This window comes from Rhea pennata, chromosome 5 (genome assembly GCF_028389875.1).
Source record: "Rhea pennata isolate bPtePen1 chromosome 5, bPtePen1.pri, whole genome shotgun sequence".
NCBI lineage: Eukaryota > Metazoa > Chordata > Aves > Rheiformes > Rheidae > Rhea > Rhea pennata.
This window is the reverse complement of record NC_084667.1, coordinates 8116453-8132011: the sequence shown is the minus strand read 5'-3', so window position 1 is coordinate 8132011 and position 15559 is coordinate 8116453. Positions and strand designations below refer to the sequence as shown.

At 35.0% G+C, this 15559-nt stretch overlaps 1 protein-coding gene across 5 annotated transcripts in view; it reads left to right on the top strand.

The window, feature by feature from the left end:
* DPH6 (diphthamine biosynthesis 6) overlaps window positions 1-15559 on the top strand; it is a 211798-nt gene that overhangs the window by 170719 nt on the left and 25520 nt on the right. For all 5 annotated transcript variants that reach the window (XM_062577852.1, XM_062577851.1, XM_062577850.1 and 2 more), the window contains exon 14: window positions 2400-2805. In XM_062577852.1, the coding sequence (XP_062433836.1) occupies window positions 2400-2805 (406 nt within the window). The remainder of the gene's footprint in view (window positions 1-2399; window positions 2806-15559) is intronic.

Sequence of the window (15559 nt, the reverse complement as noted above, 5' to 3'; positions counted from 1 at the left end):
TTGTAAATTCAAAGCTAACTCAGGCACACTTTCAGGACTAAATGCAAAATCCATGTATAACACAAATGTCAGCGATTTCTTGAAAATAAGTCAGGCAAGGTCATTGTTAGAAGTATTTCTGCAAGATTCAGTAGGAGTTGGTGAAAGATTGTTAGTCCCCAGTAGCTCCATCACTCTGTGCTTTGCTCAAACCCTTAAGTTAAAGGTTATGAGTGCCAGTGGGAGTTTATGGCACTGCACAGGTGTACTGTGTGTAGTCTTTCACTCGGAATAATTCTTATTTGTTAAATTTGGAAATGTACTTTATCCTAGCCTTAATTTTTGTGTATTTCTTCATACCCTAAATGGCAGCTGAAGGCAAGCAGAAATACTGAGTAATTGATTTAACAACCTAAGACAAGCACAGAGAAGTAGAAAAGTTTGTTTCAGTGCTTGACGTGACCTGAGAGAGCTTCTTTAGACTTTTTTTCTAAACAGTACCTCAGCACCTTGGGCCAGCAAAGTGGCCTTTAAGCTTGAATGAGCATTGACTTTTTTTTTTTCTCAGTGCAAAGCTCCAGTATTTCATCTTTTCAAACTGTTTTATAGCACTCAGAGCAGAATTATATTGACAAGGTTAGAATTCATCTCCTGGAGGAGAAAACTGTGCTCCTGTTAAGTGCTAATATAACATTTATGTGTTGGTACCTTAATAACAGCCCAGCTTACCTAATGAAAGTACTGAAAGCAAACAGTACTCAGTGAGATTTTATTATGACTGAAGTGACTGCAATTTGAGACAAATTATCGCTATTTTTGTTCCCATATCAAAAACAGAAATGCTAAAGCAATTGCTACATGTTTGGTATGGAATTAGATTCCACTATCGTTAATATAGAAGTAAGTGCATTTTTCATGTAAACAGCTCACGAGGGTCAAGCATCAAAGACGTTCTGTGGAAAATGCTTGTCAATAACTTTGCAAGTGAATTTTGAAATAAAGTGCCTGTAACCTGTCATTATTCCTTCCTCTCAAAGTCAAGAGTGAGTGGATGAAAATTGAGCCTGTGAATTGAAGGTACTGTGAGTTATATGGCCTTATCGACTTTGGGTAAAATGACAGTTTTACCTTGTTATTATTTTTCCATTCAGAGGTCAGGCAATGGGTAATATTACCAGTAAAGACTGCAGTGTAAGCAAATTGGTATATAAAAAGAATTATCTGTGTCCACCAAAAAGAAGATGTAAGTCACTAATATTAAAATGCTCAATATATGATCTGTGTTTAAAATGGAGGAAAAAGTAAGACAAAAATATCTACTGGCCAGAATAACATCTAAAATTGTTCAAATAAAAATGTGTTTGTTCAGAAAGCAGATAACACTAATGTAAATACGTTGAGATAATATATGTGTCAAAATTCAATTGCTTTCCATAAATAGACTTTGTCATATAATGGGAGTTTGAATGTATGTCTATAAGATAATGGCAGACCTAAATGTGCTGTTCCTAGTTTAAAGTTATAAGGCTTCTTTTCTTTTACTCAGATGAAAAAGGATTGAATATACAGCAACAGTACAGGGACAAGATAAATCTTCTATGAACTGATCGTAGGTTTGTTAAGATTCAGAGATAATACTCTTTAATGTACATAAGTACAATTAATTTAGGTTGAAATGGCTACAAATTCACAATTTCTTTCTCTGCCTCATGGAAGAACGTTTCAGTGTTCTGAATCATTATATTCAATTGCTATACCTATTAACAGGTACATTACAATTTATACTAAAATTTTTACGAAGAAAGTAAGCAGAAGGCATATCCTACTTCTTTAATACCATTAGAAGAGAAGCAGCTCAGTGACTCAGAATTAGCTTACGAAGTAGGCTAACTAATGTGTAGTTTGATGTTAAAAAGAAAAAAAAATCAAGTTTCTGGGTATTTTGAAAAACAGCTTTGCTATTAAGGAAGTGCTCTTGTCTGTTAAGAAGGTTTGTTCGGACCATTTTGCTTTTCAGAACTATCTGAACTCTACTGTATTCTTAATATTCCAATCTTTAAAATAAATCAATGTGTTTTCATTCTCCTTAAGACCATTGATATCGATGAATGTAACCATGTGCAGAAATTAGATTTCTGCCATATTCTGTTGGATTAGAATGAGTGTAAATTACATTATGATTAATATTTCCTTAAATGACAGAGGCATAGTAGCTGAGATTGAAAAATGAGCAGATATGAACTGTCAGATAAATTCATAATTTCTCAAGATGATTTTCTCAATAAGAAAATTTAGAGAAAAAGACAGTCTTCATGAAATAACTCTTCTGTACAGACTTTTTTTGAATATATAAACTTAATATGAGCATCATCAATTTCCAGCAGTTGTGTAATATCCACAACATTTTGTTTAACTTCTAGGAAGAAGACTCAGAGACATATAATGATACACCTACAGTGTGTGGGATGCTTGCTGTGGTTGTAATACCTCACTTACCCAGAGATGCTGCCATTGAATGGCATGTCATTGCAGTAGTTGACAAGCCAATGCAAAGAAAACATTTTGCAATGAAGATGTTGTTGGAGGGCTTTGAGATTGAATGTGAATCTGTGGAGTCCAGTTCTGCATCTTGTGCTTCAATCTCTGTACGTCTGAGCTTGATTTCACCTTCTACTTCGCCACTCAATTTAGATGGACTTCTTCATGACATAGTTGTTACGTTTAGACAAGCTGTTGAGAAACTTTCTGAAGACTGCAGTGCAATTCCTCTGTCTTTCAGAGCTTTTTTCAAGAAAGATTTCTTTGATCCTCGAGTACTACAAACAGGTAAGACTTCTGATGATGTTAAACAGTGTTAATACTAACCATGAGATAATTTTTCTTCATTTCTGCATAAGATTTGTTTGAAAGAAGGTATTTTAGAAGCGCCTTTGAGGATTGGCATGATTAAGATATGTTTGTTCTTTTTCTGGTTGCCAGGCATAACTCTCAAATAGAAAAACTCCATCTTAGGAGGTTTTCAAGTCCAAACTAGGTATAGCCCTAACTAAGTTGATCAGATCACTTGCTGACCCTGCTTTGAGTAGGAGGTTGGACTAGGTGATCTGCTTCCAATCTGAATTATTCTATGATAAAAGAGAAATTGCCACAGAGCAGCCTCAGAGATAGGTAACCTGAATCTTCCACATAAAAGTCTTTGAATAGAGTTCAAATGATAGAACACTTGTCATGATCTAAAACTATTTTAAATATCAATATTTCATAAACTAGCAGACACTTTTTCAAGAAAAATAATAATGATGAAATATTAATGCTCTAAAACAAAAAATGGTGTTGCATCCTATAGATTAGAGGGTTTGTTTTTGAGCATGAGATGACTTCTTACCAACTTATTAAGTAGAACTGATCAACCAAGCAAATATACTGTTTTTTCCCAATGTTCAGATTTTTTAAAATCTGATTCCTTTATGAAGTAAAGAGAATACAGAACAATAACTATAATGTGGCAACTATGATTTATCCCTTATATTGTATCTCTGTATTCTGTGCTCAATTAGGAAAAAAGAACATTATGTAATTGCACAGAAACCTCCTTTGTCTATCAGGCCAAAAATTGGTAGATCGTGTTTGTGCTGAAATCAGTTAAGAGCTTTTCTATCACTTTTAGAAGGGATAGGATGAGATCTTTGGTCTATATTTGTCTCAAACATGCATGAACATTAAAAAAATCCTTGCAAAACCACAAGTGATCTATATTAATTAGCTGACATAAATGTTAGCCCTCAAATATTCTACTGTCCTATTTTTCTTCTTAACCTGCAGCACTCTTTGAAGAAAATTCAACTTGACATTGTTTAATAGATTTAAAGTACAGGAATTGAAAGCTATAAAAATGTGGCATAGAATAAGCATATTTAATCCAGGAAGCAAGGAATGAACATATAGCCTGACAGAATGTTGTTGTTTTTACTACATCTTGTTTAAGAGCTAAAAGGAAACCTGATAAAACATGTTCTTGGCATGGGATTAACATTATCCTTTTGCCTGCTCTCTTTCTGATATTTTGTAGGCCGTAAAATAATTCCTTTCAAATAACTTTCATTTGCTTTGTTAAATATATTACTGACTATAATGTGTAAATAGTATACATGAAAATTTGATTTGATTTGGTTCATGTTACTCTGCTAAGGGCATAGGTATAGAAAAAGTTACAATTTTTGTATATTCATTTTTAGTTGTATTCAGATCTATCTACCATCATAATAATTCCCATTGTTACAGCAATTTTATCATTACTATTAAGAAATATATTCTTGCAAATCTCTAGAATTTATAGAATAGATTAAGTATACAAGTGGAGCTAATTCGTTGGTGAAGAATTTAAAAAAAACTTTAATCTGAAAATCTTCAGAAAGGTCATGTGATGGAAGAATCACTATGCAATCTATTTGAAAATAATTTCTCAAATTGAAATAGTTAGTGATGAAATAGCTCTTACTGATAGTTTCAATCTAATAGAAGACTAATATATGAATTTTCACTCTATTATAACACAGATTCAAAATCAGAAGACTAATCTTCAATATATCATTAAGACACAGAGACATATATAAGTGTTTTGGTAATATATAGCCTCAGAGCCTTCAAAGGCTCGTAGCCTCAGGTGAAGTCTCCTTCGCTTTCCAAAGGATGCAGCATATTAATGGATTACTGAAATATATGTTTAACTGTCTTACCTACTATATTATAATCATACTTCTCACAAATTAAGATGTATTCACACATATACATTAACTCTTAGCTAAAAAAGCATTTTATAAGGTCTCAAAGATTTCACTGTTCCCATTCATTCCAGTGTCCCCTAGACAGTGCCCAGTGGCAGAACTACCACAAATGTCTTTGTTTTCTGTAGTGTGCTCCACAGATGTAATACCTCAGAACTAATACCAGATCTCACTATTAAATCTTACATATTTTACGCTGTTTGTAACATCAGCCTGAGGTGCTGGAGATTGCTAGGCTCTGATGACCACACTTCCTAACGGTTTCTCCTAGTATGTTCACACTGTTTTCCTACTTAAGGCCTTGCTGAGACCTTAAGATCCCATTAAGGTCCATTATCTTGTCAGCCTTCCTAGGGCTGGATTCAACCAACACAGAAGAAATAGCATGTTTTACATTATCCAGAATTTTACTTTGTTACCTGAATAGAATTAGAAACTTACATATTTATATGTTTACGCAAGTTCAGATAAGCTTGTTCTGCTTATGCTCTTGGAGTGGATGAATACATGAGTTTGAATGTCACAAGAGGGGCAGAGCGTACTCACTAGGGAGCAATACTGACTTCCAAAATAGACTTGTTTGTGTCTTGCCAGCTCAGAGCATGGCCAAAACTTGCTTATATTTATTTCTGTAAGCTTGCTCTAGGATATTTTAACTGTTTGGATGTCTGTCTGTGATGATTTCCGCTTCCTCCAAACACTAAACTTTCTATTGCAGAGTTATATCTAGGTGAGTATCACAGTTTACTGACAGTAGTGATCAGCTAGTTGGTAAAACTATCTATCTGCAGTGAGATGAAAACAGAGAATATGTATACTTCATGTGCTATAACAGATTATCGGAAGTTATTACAGCAGCGTTATCAATGTCAAAAAAAGCTAAAGGTTTGTGATGCAAATTTGAGAAAGATAGCTTTCTGTCATCCTAAGACCAGACGTAAAGTTTTATTGAACAAAGCGTAGTAGTGATGGTGCCCTTCTCACCGGCAATCCCTCATAACACACGAAAGCATTATGGGCACCATGCTGAGACCACAGAACACGTTAGAAGTAGGAGGATTAGATTAAGCTGACATATATATTTAGTAAGATGCTGCTAAGCCTTTAGAAGTCTTTAACATAAATTTGACTATTTCTTTCTTATTCTCATTTAAATATGCATTAATATAAACATGTCATGACAATTTGCTATACCATGCAGTTGACTAGATTATACTTCAGTCAGGAAAGGTGAATGATCGTAAGTCATCCCATTACGATTTCACAAACCCTGTTCACAGGCTGTCTGTAAAATATTTTTGAATATTTATTAGGGAGTGGAAAATGTCCTGCATTCACTAGAACATCATATTACATAATCCTTTTTTTAATACTATAGAAAAAATAAAGTAGGAATTAAAAAAAGAGAAGAGGAATAAAGTGTAGTCTGGAACTGCCCGGATGAACAGAAGCTAAATAGTCCTTAAGAACTGTTCACTGAGTGAAAATGAAGCAGGTACGGAAGTGGTGATAATTGTCTAAAATTGTAGATACGAAGCTGATTGGCACACCTGTTCACAGACAAAATAACATAAGTCTCTCTTCCATCAAAAACCAAAAGAAACAAGAAAAAGTACCAAATAGGTGTTCAACATCTTGTATGAAATACCCAGAGTAGCATTATTCCTTTGTCTTAAAGTTGTTATTTTCAGACAGCTCCCACGGGGACAAGGCAGGCTGGGGCAAGGCTAGGACGTCGGGGTCGGGGAGCCCGTGGCCCGGCACAGCCGCGGCTGCCGTGCCGGTGGAGGCCAAAGGGTGGAGGCTTAGCTTAAAGCAGCTGCCATGGGAAGGGGGTCAGTCCTTGCTGAGGCCTCAGCAGCACTGCCTGGACGTGCTGTGTCCGAGGTGGGGAGACAGCCCTCAGGTGCCCTATCACCTAGCTGGCCCTCCTCCATCACCAAACTTCATGAGAGCGATGCTCTCGTGGCCTTCAGACTAGGTACTATAGAGCTTATTTAGCAAATGCTGCATTAGCTGTAAGCCAGAGCCTGCTAGTGTTTTAAAGGAGAACGTAAGCTAAAGCACTGTAGCGTCTTCCAGCTGTGTTTCTTTGTGACCAGATGCAAAGACAGCTTTTCCCACAGTTCCCGTAGGGAGAACGAACAGCACAGTTCAGCTTCGTAAGACAATCTCTTATGTTTCCCCAGAAGTGGTAAAGAAACAGCCAAAGAAGGGGAAGCACCAGTGTTGGTAGAATGACGTGAGAACAGAATTCTCAGTTTTGGATGTCGATCACCTGGGCTGACACGTACCTCTTTAGTGGAAGGCTTGGATTCTTCACGCAGGGGGGTCCTGTCTTTCTTCCCTCACTCCCAACCCTGCTACTGTGATTTTTGCTGCTTTGTTCTCCTAACAGCTACGATGACACCTCATTCAATATCTATTTTCTTGTTTGTTTTGTAGGAACATAGAGAGGATCCAAGCAAATAATAGGTTAATAGACACGGACATAATCAGAAGAAAGATTTATAGTCTATTTCTTAAATATTTTTAAAATCTTACTATTGTCCTGGTTATCTTAGTGACAGCAACATCAAATCTAGATGAAGAATCTGATTTTGAGATTAAGAAGAGGAAGAGATTAAATTTCTAGTAAAGATGTTGGAAGCAATATGAGAAGTTGAGCCTTTAATGAAATTTACTTTTGACCAAGGCTTTGTGAATGTTTCTTGAAGAATTTGTCAAAGAAGTCTTAGACTATGACCCTGCTCTTAGCAAAAAAAATCATTTTACAAGAACGAGGAGTATGCATTTTTTAACAAATGGGAAAAGAAAGAATTTAGATATTCAGAACAAAATATCGATCATCATATGAGATGCCATTCTATCAAGAACTTTATATATAATATTCATATATGCAATTTATTTGTTGAACTGCAAAGAATCTTACAAAGTACAGATGCAAAGATCTACAACTATAGGCCCACTTATGTAGTCAAATAATGTGTTTTCTCAAGGTTATTGAAAAAGTAGCACTGGGGAAAATTTAAAAGAAATGAGAGGAGGGTCAGAGTTATGCAAAAGTACCCTGACAGAGTGGTTTCAATGGCTGCAGCAGTTGCAAGAAGTGTCTAGGGCTTTACCTTTCCAGTCACTTTCCAGGAACATGGGCCAACAGCCGCAATGGTAGCAGCAAGGGTTGCAGAGAAACACAGAGCAGCATTTCTCTTGCATCTTTTCCAGCAGTGCTAGATGTTCCACAGTACTACACAGAGTAGTCTCTTTTCCCTTCTCTTAAAATACTGAACAGTTTCATCCACTTCAATAAAAGGGCACCTTTTTAGTGTTCAGATACTTTTTTTTTCATTCTGTAGTTCCTGGTTATTATCTTGTGGGTCATCTATGTAGCCCAAATACCTCTTCCTGTTTTACATCCCTCAAATATTTACAGACCATTATCAGGTTCTTCTCTACACTCAGACATACGTTTTTTGTTACATTAAACTAAGCTGTATATAGTCAACTTTTAATTTTTCTTCAGCCACCTTTTTTTTTTTTTTTTTCCTATTCCTTGAACTCGTTCCGGTATGTTATTACCTTTTAACTAATGGGTCATGCAAACTGAAAGCAATGTTTTCTGCATTTTGTATTAATTAAATAGGAGAGGGTTTATTATATAGAGCATAAACTGAGGTTACAGATAAAATTGATTTGTACCTGATCAGCTTTGCAATCACTGATTAATGAAGGAGTTGTGATTGAAGTATATAATTTGGCCAAAAAAAAATACTTTAAAGTATCAAAAAGCTATCTGAAATAGACTGAACTTGTTTTGCTACCAAATCCTGTAAATTTAGGCTAAATGGAAAATCTGGAATAGTCGCCAGCCTGAAAGAAGAGGGAATTTTACTTTTAATTCCTTGGATTTCCTGGTAAGAAAACAAAGAATTTGCCAAGTATAACAGTTCAAGCAGCAGTCCTGTGCTGCTGCTCCAATAAATAAATAAATAAATAATGGTTAAATTAGTACTAGGGGAAATGAATGAGATTATAATATATGTAAGCAATTAGGAAACACTGACTTGATTCATGAGTGTGTTTTGAAATGACATTTTAAAAGAGTGAAAGTAGCTAAATTTGATCTTGAGCCACAGAAGTGGCTTAGGAATCTTGCTATTGCAGCCCAAATTATCCAGTCAAGAGACCTTATATGTTATATGGTTGTCAACATGCTGGAAGTTGAAATTTTTCACATCAGTTTTCAAGGCTGTACTGTTGTTATATCTACTATAAGTCATTGTGTACACATTTTTTAGCAGAATATCTCACATAAAATTATGGGGAAAGGATTGTTCTTTTTTTAAAAAATATTTGCTACCATAAACAAGAAATTGTTTTAATAGTAATATTTCCTCTTGACTGAATTTGAATAGGAGTATGGTTTATGCCTGGGAAGCAGTTGTTTAAAATATATTAGATCTGACTTTAGAGCAGAGGCCTTCTGTCCTTCAGGATGGCAAATTTGTTTTTTAAGAGCACAGATACCAGACTGAGAAAAGTTCAACCCAATGCCAAGGCAAAAAGAGAAGAGGAAAGGGTTTTTTTGTTCTTCTGCCACTTGCTCCATAACTTTTACATCAAGAAAATAGCTATAACTAACCATCAAAAGATAGTATTTTGTCACTGTCACAGTTCATGCAAATTGGCTTTATGTAGTATATATAGTGGGCTCCTAACATTCAATTTCTCCTTAAATTTTTGGTAAATTTAGATTTAAAATAGCGTATTATTAGATGTCACTGAATAAGTTGTTCCAGTATATATATAAAAAAAAGAGAGATGAAAAAATACTATTTTTTTTCCTTCCTTTGGACTTCTCTCTGCTTTTCTAGTGCATTACTAGCATCTGCTTTGATCCAATTAATGGATCTAATTCATTGACAGTGAAGGTGCACTTACAGTACCTTAGAAGAATCACCTCTTTTTTGCTTGCACAGTAAGTCTAGAATAACAAACGGGATAATTGGAGATGTTCAGTGAGAGGAAATCTGTAGAAAAGCCACTAAAATAAATGGTTGGGAAAGTGGAGTATATGGCACATGAGAAAAAACTGGAGGACCTGTGTTTGTTCCACCTGGGAAAGGGAAAGCTAAAGGAGAACTGAACTGCAGACTTCACTACCTTAATAGCTTTTGTAGAGAAGAAGGAGCCAGCCTTTTCCCAGACAAGGAAGGACAAGAGGCAACACTCACGAGGTGCAGCAAGAGGAATTTGAAGTAGACAAAAGGAACCAGTTTTTTACCGGGTCAAGTGCTGGAACAGTTGCTGAGAGAGGCTGTGGAGTCTCCATCCCTAGAGATTTTCAAAACTTGATTGTGCAAAGCTCTGAACAAATTGATCTAATTTCTAATTTAGCCCTGCTTTGAGCAAGACTTTGGACTAGGTGATTTCCAGAGGTCCCTACCAACCAAAATTATTCTATGATTCTATGATATTATTATAAAACTACTAATAAATTCCCCAAAAGAATGCCTTTAAATTGCCGATTCTCTGTGAAAAAGCAGCTTTTTTCCTTTTGTCATGAATGCTGCATATTCTTACAAAAGATGACTACCACTCCTTATTACAATAATAATTACTGAAGCCAATAATCAAGATTTCCTACTGGAGCGTGTCTTTGAAAGAGAACTGTTTCTTTAGAAGTATCTGTGCTCTTTGTTCTTTTTTAAAAAACTCATTTCTCTGTAGCGTGCGCATTTGTCCTTTTTTCTTTGCCTGTCTCTTTGTCTCAATAGAACTCATAAGTTGAGTATTAGAATTATCGCTGGGCTGTGATATCTCTGCAGTTTTTCTTCTGACAGTGTAAAGCCAATGTGTCTCCAGGGTCTAATTCATTTGATGATGTTTGAGACACCTGAGGATGAGGAAAGTTGTTCCTCTTATGAAGATGAATAATTTGTATCATCAGTAATGTCGTATCTTGAACTGGCAAAAAAAATTTGCTTTTCTCATTTAAAAAGATTAACAGATGTTTGTACCATTTGATGTGAAGAATGTGACACAAAGGTGAGGCTGCCTATGTTTCTGTACATAAGCTTAAGGAAGAATTGTGTGTGGAGATGTAGTGTGTTCCCTGAGTCCATTTCTACCAGAAATTAAAATTGTTGCTCTCAAAAATACAAAGCAGCTTATTAATTTTATCAGAAAGTAGCTCTTGGATAATAAACATAATCCTGAGATACTCCATGATCAGCTGGCTTGAAGAAAACAGCCACAGTGGTCCTTAATGTCAGGTTAGTTCCCTTTTTACAAACCAGAAGGTTGGGGGGGTAGAAATGTTTTGAGTGCTGAGATACTTCTTTCTGAGATAAATTATCCTTGCGAGAACATATTTGTCTTTAGCTGAAGGTTTTAGAGGCTTTTTCTTCATTTAAGAGTATTTTGATTTTTTTTCTTTTTATCTCTCACCAAATCTATCTACCTACCTATCTATCTCTCTCTATATATATATCTTCTATCATTTTGTAGCAATAGTGCAATTTCAGTACAAATTACGCAGGAAAACAGAAAAGATAAGACCGTACAGGTTTGAATAAACTAGACAGATACTGCATGTGCAGTATTTTGCTTGCTCTCTCTCTCAGGGCAGGGGTTGGAAGTGTCTTGTGTAAAGTTTGCTGTATGCCTGGAGAATTTTGATTTGTCTGAAAATATTATTTACAACTAATGACTCAATGAGGAGCAGATTTCTTGTTCTTGCAGGCGTGTGCCATTTATATAGATGTTTAGGTTCCTAAGACTCATAAGGTATTGGCAAATACTTTTAGGAAGCATAATTAGATTGTTGTATGCTTTTCTCTGTGGATTTCTGGCTAAATTCCTAGGATATTTCATAAAATAGCAGTATTATTACACAGCATGATACAAAAATGAGCATTTTAATGCGATCCTTCTTTTGCTTTGTACTGTAGTTTTCCCTTTGAATTTATGTTTTTGTGTCTACAGTTTTCCCTTTGAATTTATCTTTTTTATTTCAGAAAATTATTTTAATAAATTTGGAGCGTTTTCTTTCAGTTATTTCTGTTATATACTGCAGAATATCTTCACTTGTAGTCATAAATTCAATGTGGATTATTTCAGAACTTCTGTTTTAAAATTTGGAAAAAAAACCTTACTTGTATATTTAAACATTTCAAACAACTCATGCACAGAAGAAGCCATTCAGTTGAAATAGTTCTTTGTACTTTCGGAGGGGAAGATACACAGAGTATTTGAGAAGAAAGATTTTCGTATCTATGTGGAGTTAAAAAATCTGAAAGAGAAGTATTTTTGTGAAGGTAATAAGGGGAGGAGCCATAAATATAGGACAGGTCCTCTCCCATTCGCAGCTAACAGGAAGTCTTGTGTTGTTTCCTAAAAAAGCGTGAGAAGAGAGAGATAGTATAAGAAACGGATGAATAACACAGTCTGTTCTTTCCTGTACTGATCCAGACAAACTCCTCAAGAAGTTCGGATGACCAGAGGTGATTTTTAGTCCAACTATAAATGGAGGTTTTGGTGGCTGTGGAGCAGAAATCTACTAGCAATTGCAGCCCTAAACCCAGGCAATGGGGCTGCAGTATTCTGTCTCACTGAACCCTTCACAATCTGGTTTTCTTTGGCTATAAAAAAAATAAGTATTTTCCCAATAAAATGAAATACTTTTATGAACATTTTATCTCAGAAGCTAAATATACATTTTACATGAAATTTTCTTTCTTGGCATTTAAGCTTAATGGTTTGTATATTTTTATTGAAAAGGTAAACAGTTCAAAGAACAAAAAAATACTGTATCCCATTTTAGAGTATTTTCCTGTTTTCCTTCTTCAAAATTTAAAGTTACCTACAGACCATTGAATCATGAAGAAGAGATCAGAAGGCTGCATATAGTAGACTTGATAGAAGACCTAATGGAAAATATTTTCACATAAATGGGAGGTTGCACAAGTCTGTGAATACATTAGGCTAAAGAGCAGTTTAACCAAGTTTTAACAGGATTTGGAAAATAATTTAAAATTTATAATTTGCAAGCTGTAAAATTTACAACATTTAAACCTCCAAAGTACTTCCAAATGTACTTTACTGGTCAGGAGATAAAGACTTTATGAACTTTGAAAATCAAAATTAATACTCTTTACCTAATTATATTTTTTTAATGAGGGGGAAAAAAAGGTATGTTGAAGTTAGTTGTTTCTAACTTTGTTGTTGGGAGTTGTCCTCAATTATCCTTCCACGAATTCATTTTGATAAGGCAAAAGTGTTCCAGCTTTTCATAGAATCTGTTTCTTACTAAACATACAAAATTAGCACCTCATTTACAATAGAAAATTTGATTGTACTGGTATATTATTCTCTTCAGTATATATTGATTCAGTACCCAAGCCATTGGGTGGATTTAGACATATGAAGAACAATAGTATCTCACTGTTTTTCCTCTCAAGGATATCAGACCAATGGTTTAGATGCAGATCCATTTGAGGCAATTATATTTATTTCCACATACAAACGGGAAGATATGTGGCACAAAAGGATTAACTAATTTGGTAACTTAACACAAGATGATGGAATTACAGAGCTTCATTTTTGTTGAAGTTGTTAGCTGAAGGTGCTTTCAGAATTAAATGCTGCTTAGATACAGTATAATAGAAAGAATAGATAAGTACAGCGGTGAAGCAGAATGGTTCATTGAAATGCACGCCTTGTTTTAGAAAGAGGTATGAGATACATCTGTTTTGAGATTGCTCTTCTACAGGGTATAACTTCATCATTTTAGAATTGTCAGGGGATCTTGTCTTGTCATTTCCAGACTTTTATGAAATGCAAGACTAGTTGTAGCCACCCTAAGGCATTTTCCACAATTACATACATGAAGATAAACATATTCTAATTTAGCTGATTACTACATTTTTTCTTTGCATTAACTACATAGAGTGTGTCCTGAGTTCCTTTGTGTGAAATCACATAGCGTATCTTACCTGCTGTGACTTAATCAGGTGTTTGGTCATTCAAATTATAGCAACAAAAGAAATTGTCACAATCTCTATCTTCAGATTAGGCTTTTTTTAATGTACTTTTCTTCTAAATCTGATTTTTTTTTTTCCTGTGGTTGGTTTTATGTTTGAGAGTATGGAAAACACTTAAACTTTCAGTCTGATGCCTTTAAGAAACAAAAACCTTAGGTGTTAATAATGCTTTCATTAAAAGTACTGCGTGTCATTTTTGGCCTAACTTACCTGAATACTGTATTTGGGAGTTTTTCAACCTTTTTAGGTATTTTCTGTGCATATTAAGATTTAATTCTGATGGGAAACAAGCTGTGTAGTACTTCCCTGTTACAGAGGGTGATGCTATAGTTCTTGTCCCGCAGTGAGAGTACCATAAGGTGCTGCTTTTAAAAATGGCTTTGGCGGGTATTAATTTGAAGGAACAATTTGACAGGCTGCGAGGCATGAGTTATTCTATAAACATTGCTTGAAACTCACTATTTTTTTTCTGTTCTGCACATTTCATCTTTTATGAAAATACTACATATAGGCTGAAAAACATTCCAGAAGTTTTCAGCACATAAAACATCCCTATTCAAAGTCAATAATTATTCTAAAAAGACTACATCAGTTCTGAGGTGCATTGATGTCATCTTAGATCTGAGATAGTGTATTTTTAGCTCTGAGCTAGTGAGGAATCTTCAATTAGTTATCTTCACCTTTATAAGACATCTTTCAAAAATATCCAATCTGTGCCTCCCACTATGTCTGTTAGGAGAAAGAAGCAAACAATACATTTTCTGGAAGATAAGACTTAAATCTATTTTTCCCTGTCCAAACATAGGGAAATTTGTTTATTTTTTCTGGCGTACAAATGAAAGCGGTCCAAGTGTTAATGGGAGAGCTGTATACACCAGGCAAAAGGAGCTGTGGAATATTAAAGGCCTTGGCCTGTTTAAACCAGAATGATTGTAGTCTCTAGTTCATCCAATGGATGGTCTGTATTGTGGAATATGACATGCCAGCTACAGACACATAACAAGTCCAGGTTTCAGAAAATACTGAGCATCTGATTTCTGAAAATCAAGTCAAGCTGTACATCAGAAATGTTGTTTTGACTTTTAAGTATAATGAAATCCTATTGAAATTCATGGAAATTATGTTATTAACATCACTGGGAAAGAATTTCAGCACAGCTGACACATTTCAAAGACATAATTTGAACCTTCATTTTCAATAGGGAGATGAAAGCACAAGTCTTTATGTTAAAGCATGTTTATGTCCACTTGCTTAGTCTTTTCTACTCTTCACTTAGTCTCCTATTTCTCTTCTTCTTTACTTCCACTCGTCCGTTGGTCTGGACTACGTAAGTCATGTATCAGTCTGGGTCTTGGAAAACATAATGCAAGAATAAAACTTGGAGTGGGCCAACTGCAATGAAAAAGAGATGTAAAAATTAAGAGACAGCAGTCTGAAGTTTCTTGGTCTAGAAGACGGACATATGACTGACATAAACCAGAATATAGTAAACAGCAACATAAAGCCAAAGCCTTTGTTTTTAAAATGTGTTCCTTTATGCTGAAAATACATGATCAGTAGATGAGAAGCAACAAGTAGTGAGCAAAAAGATGTGTACAGAAATTCGCAGCTTGGATTCTGCTGGTGTTATATATTAAATTAACAGTCATTAATATTTTTCTCTATCCCCCTTCAAAATGAAAATAGTGGCACAGAAACAAAAGAAACTTGATAAATCACACACAGTCCTCACTCCAGCTTAAGTGCAACACA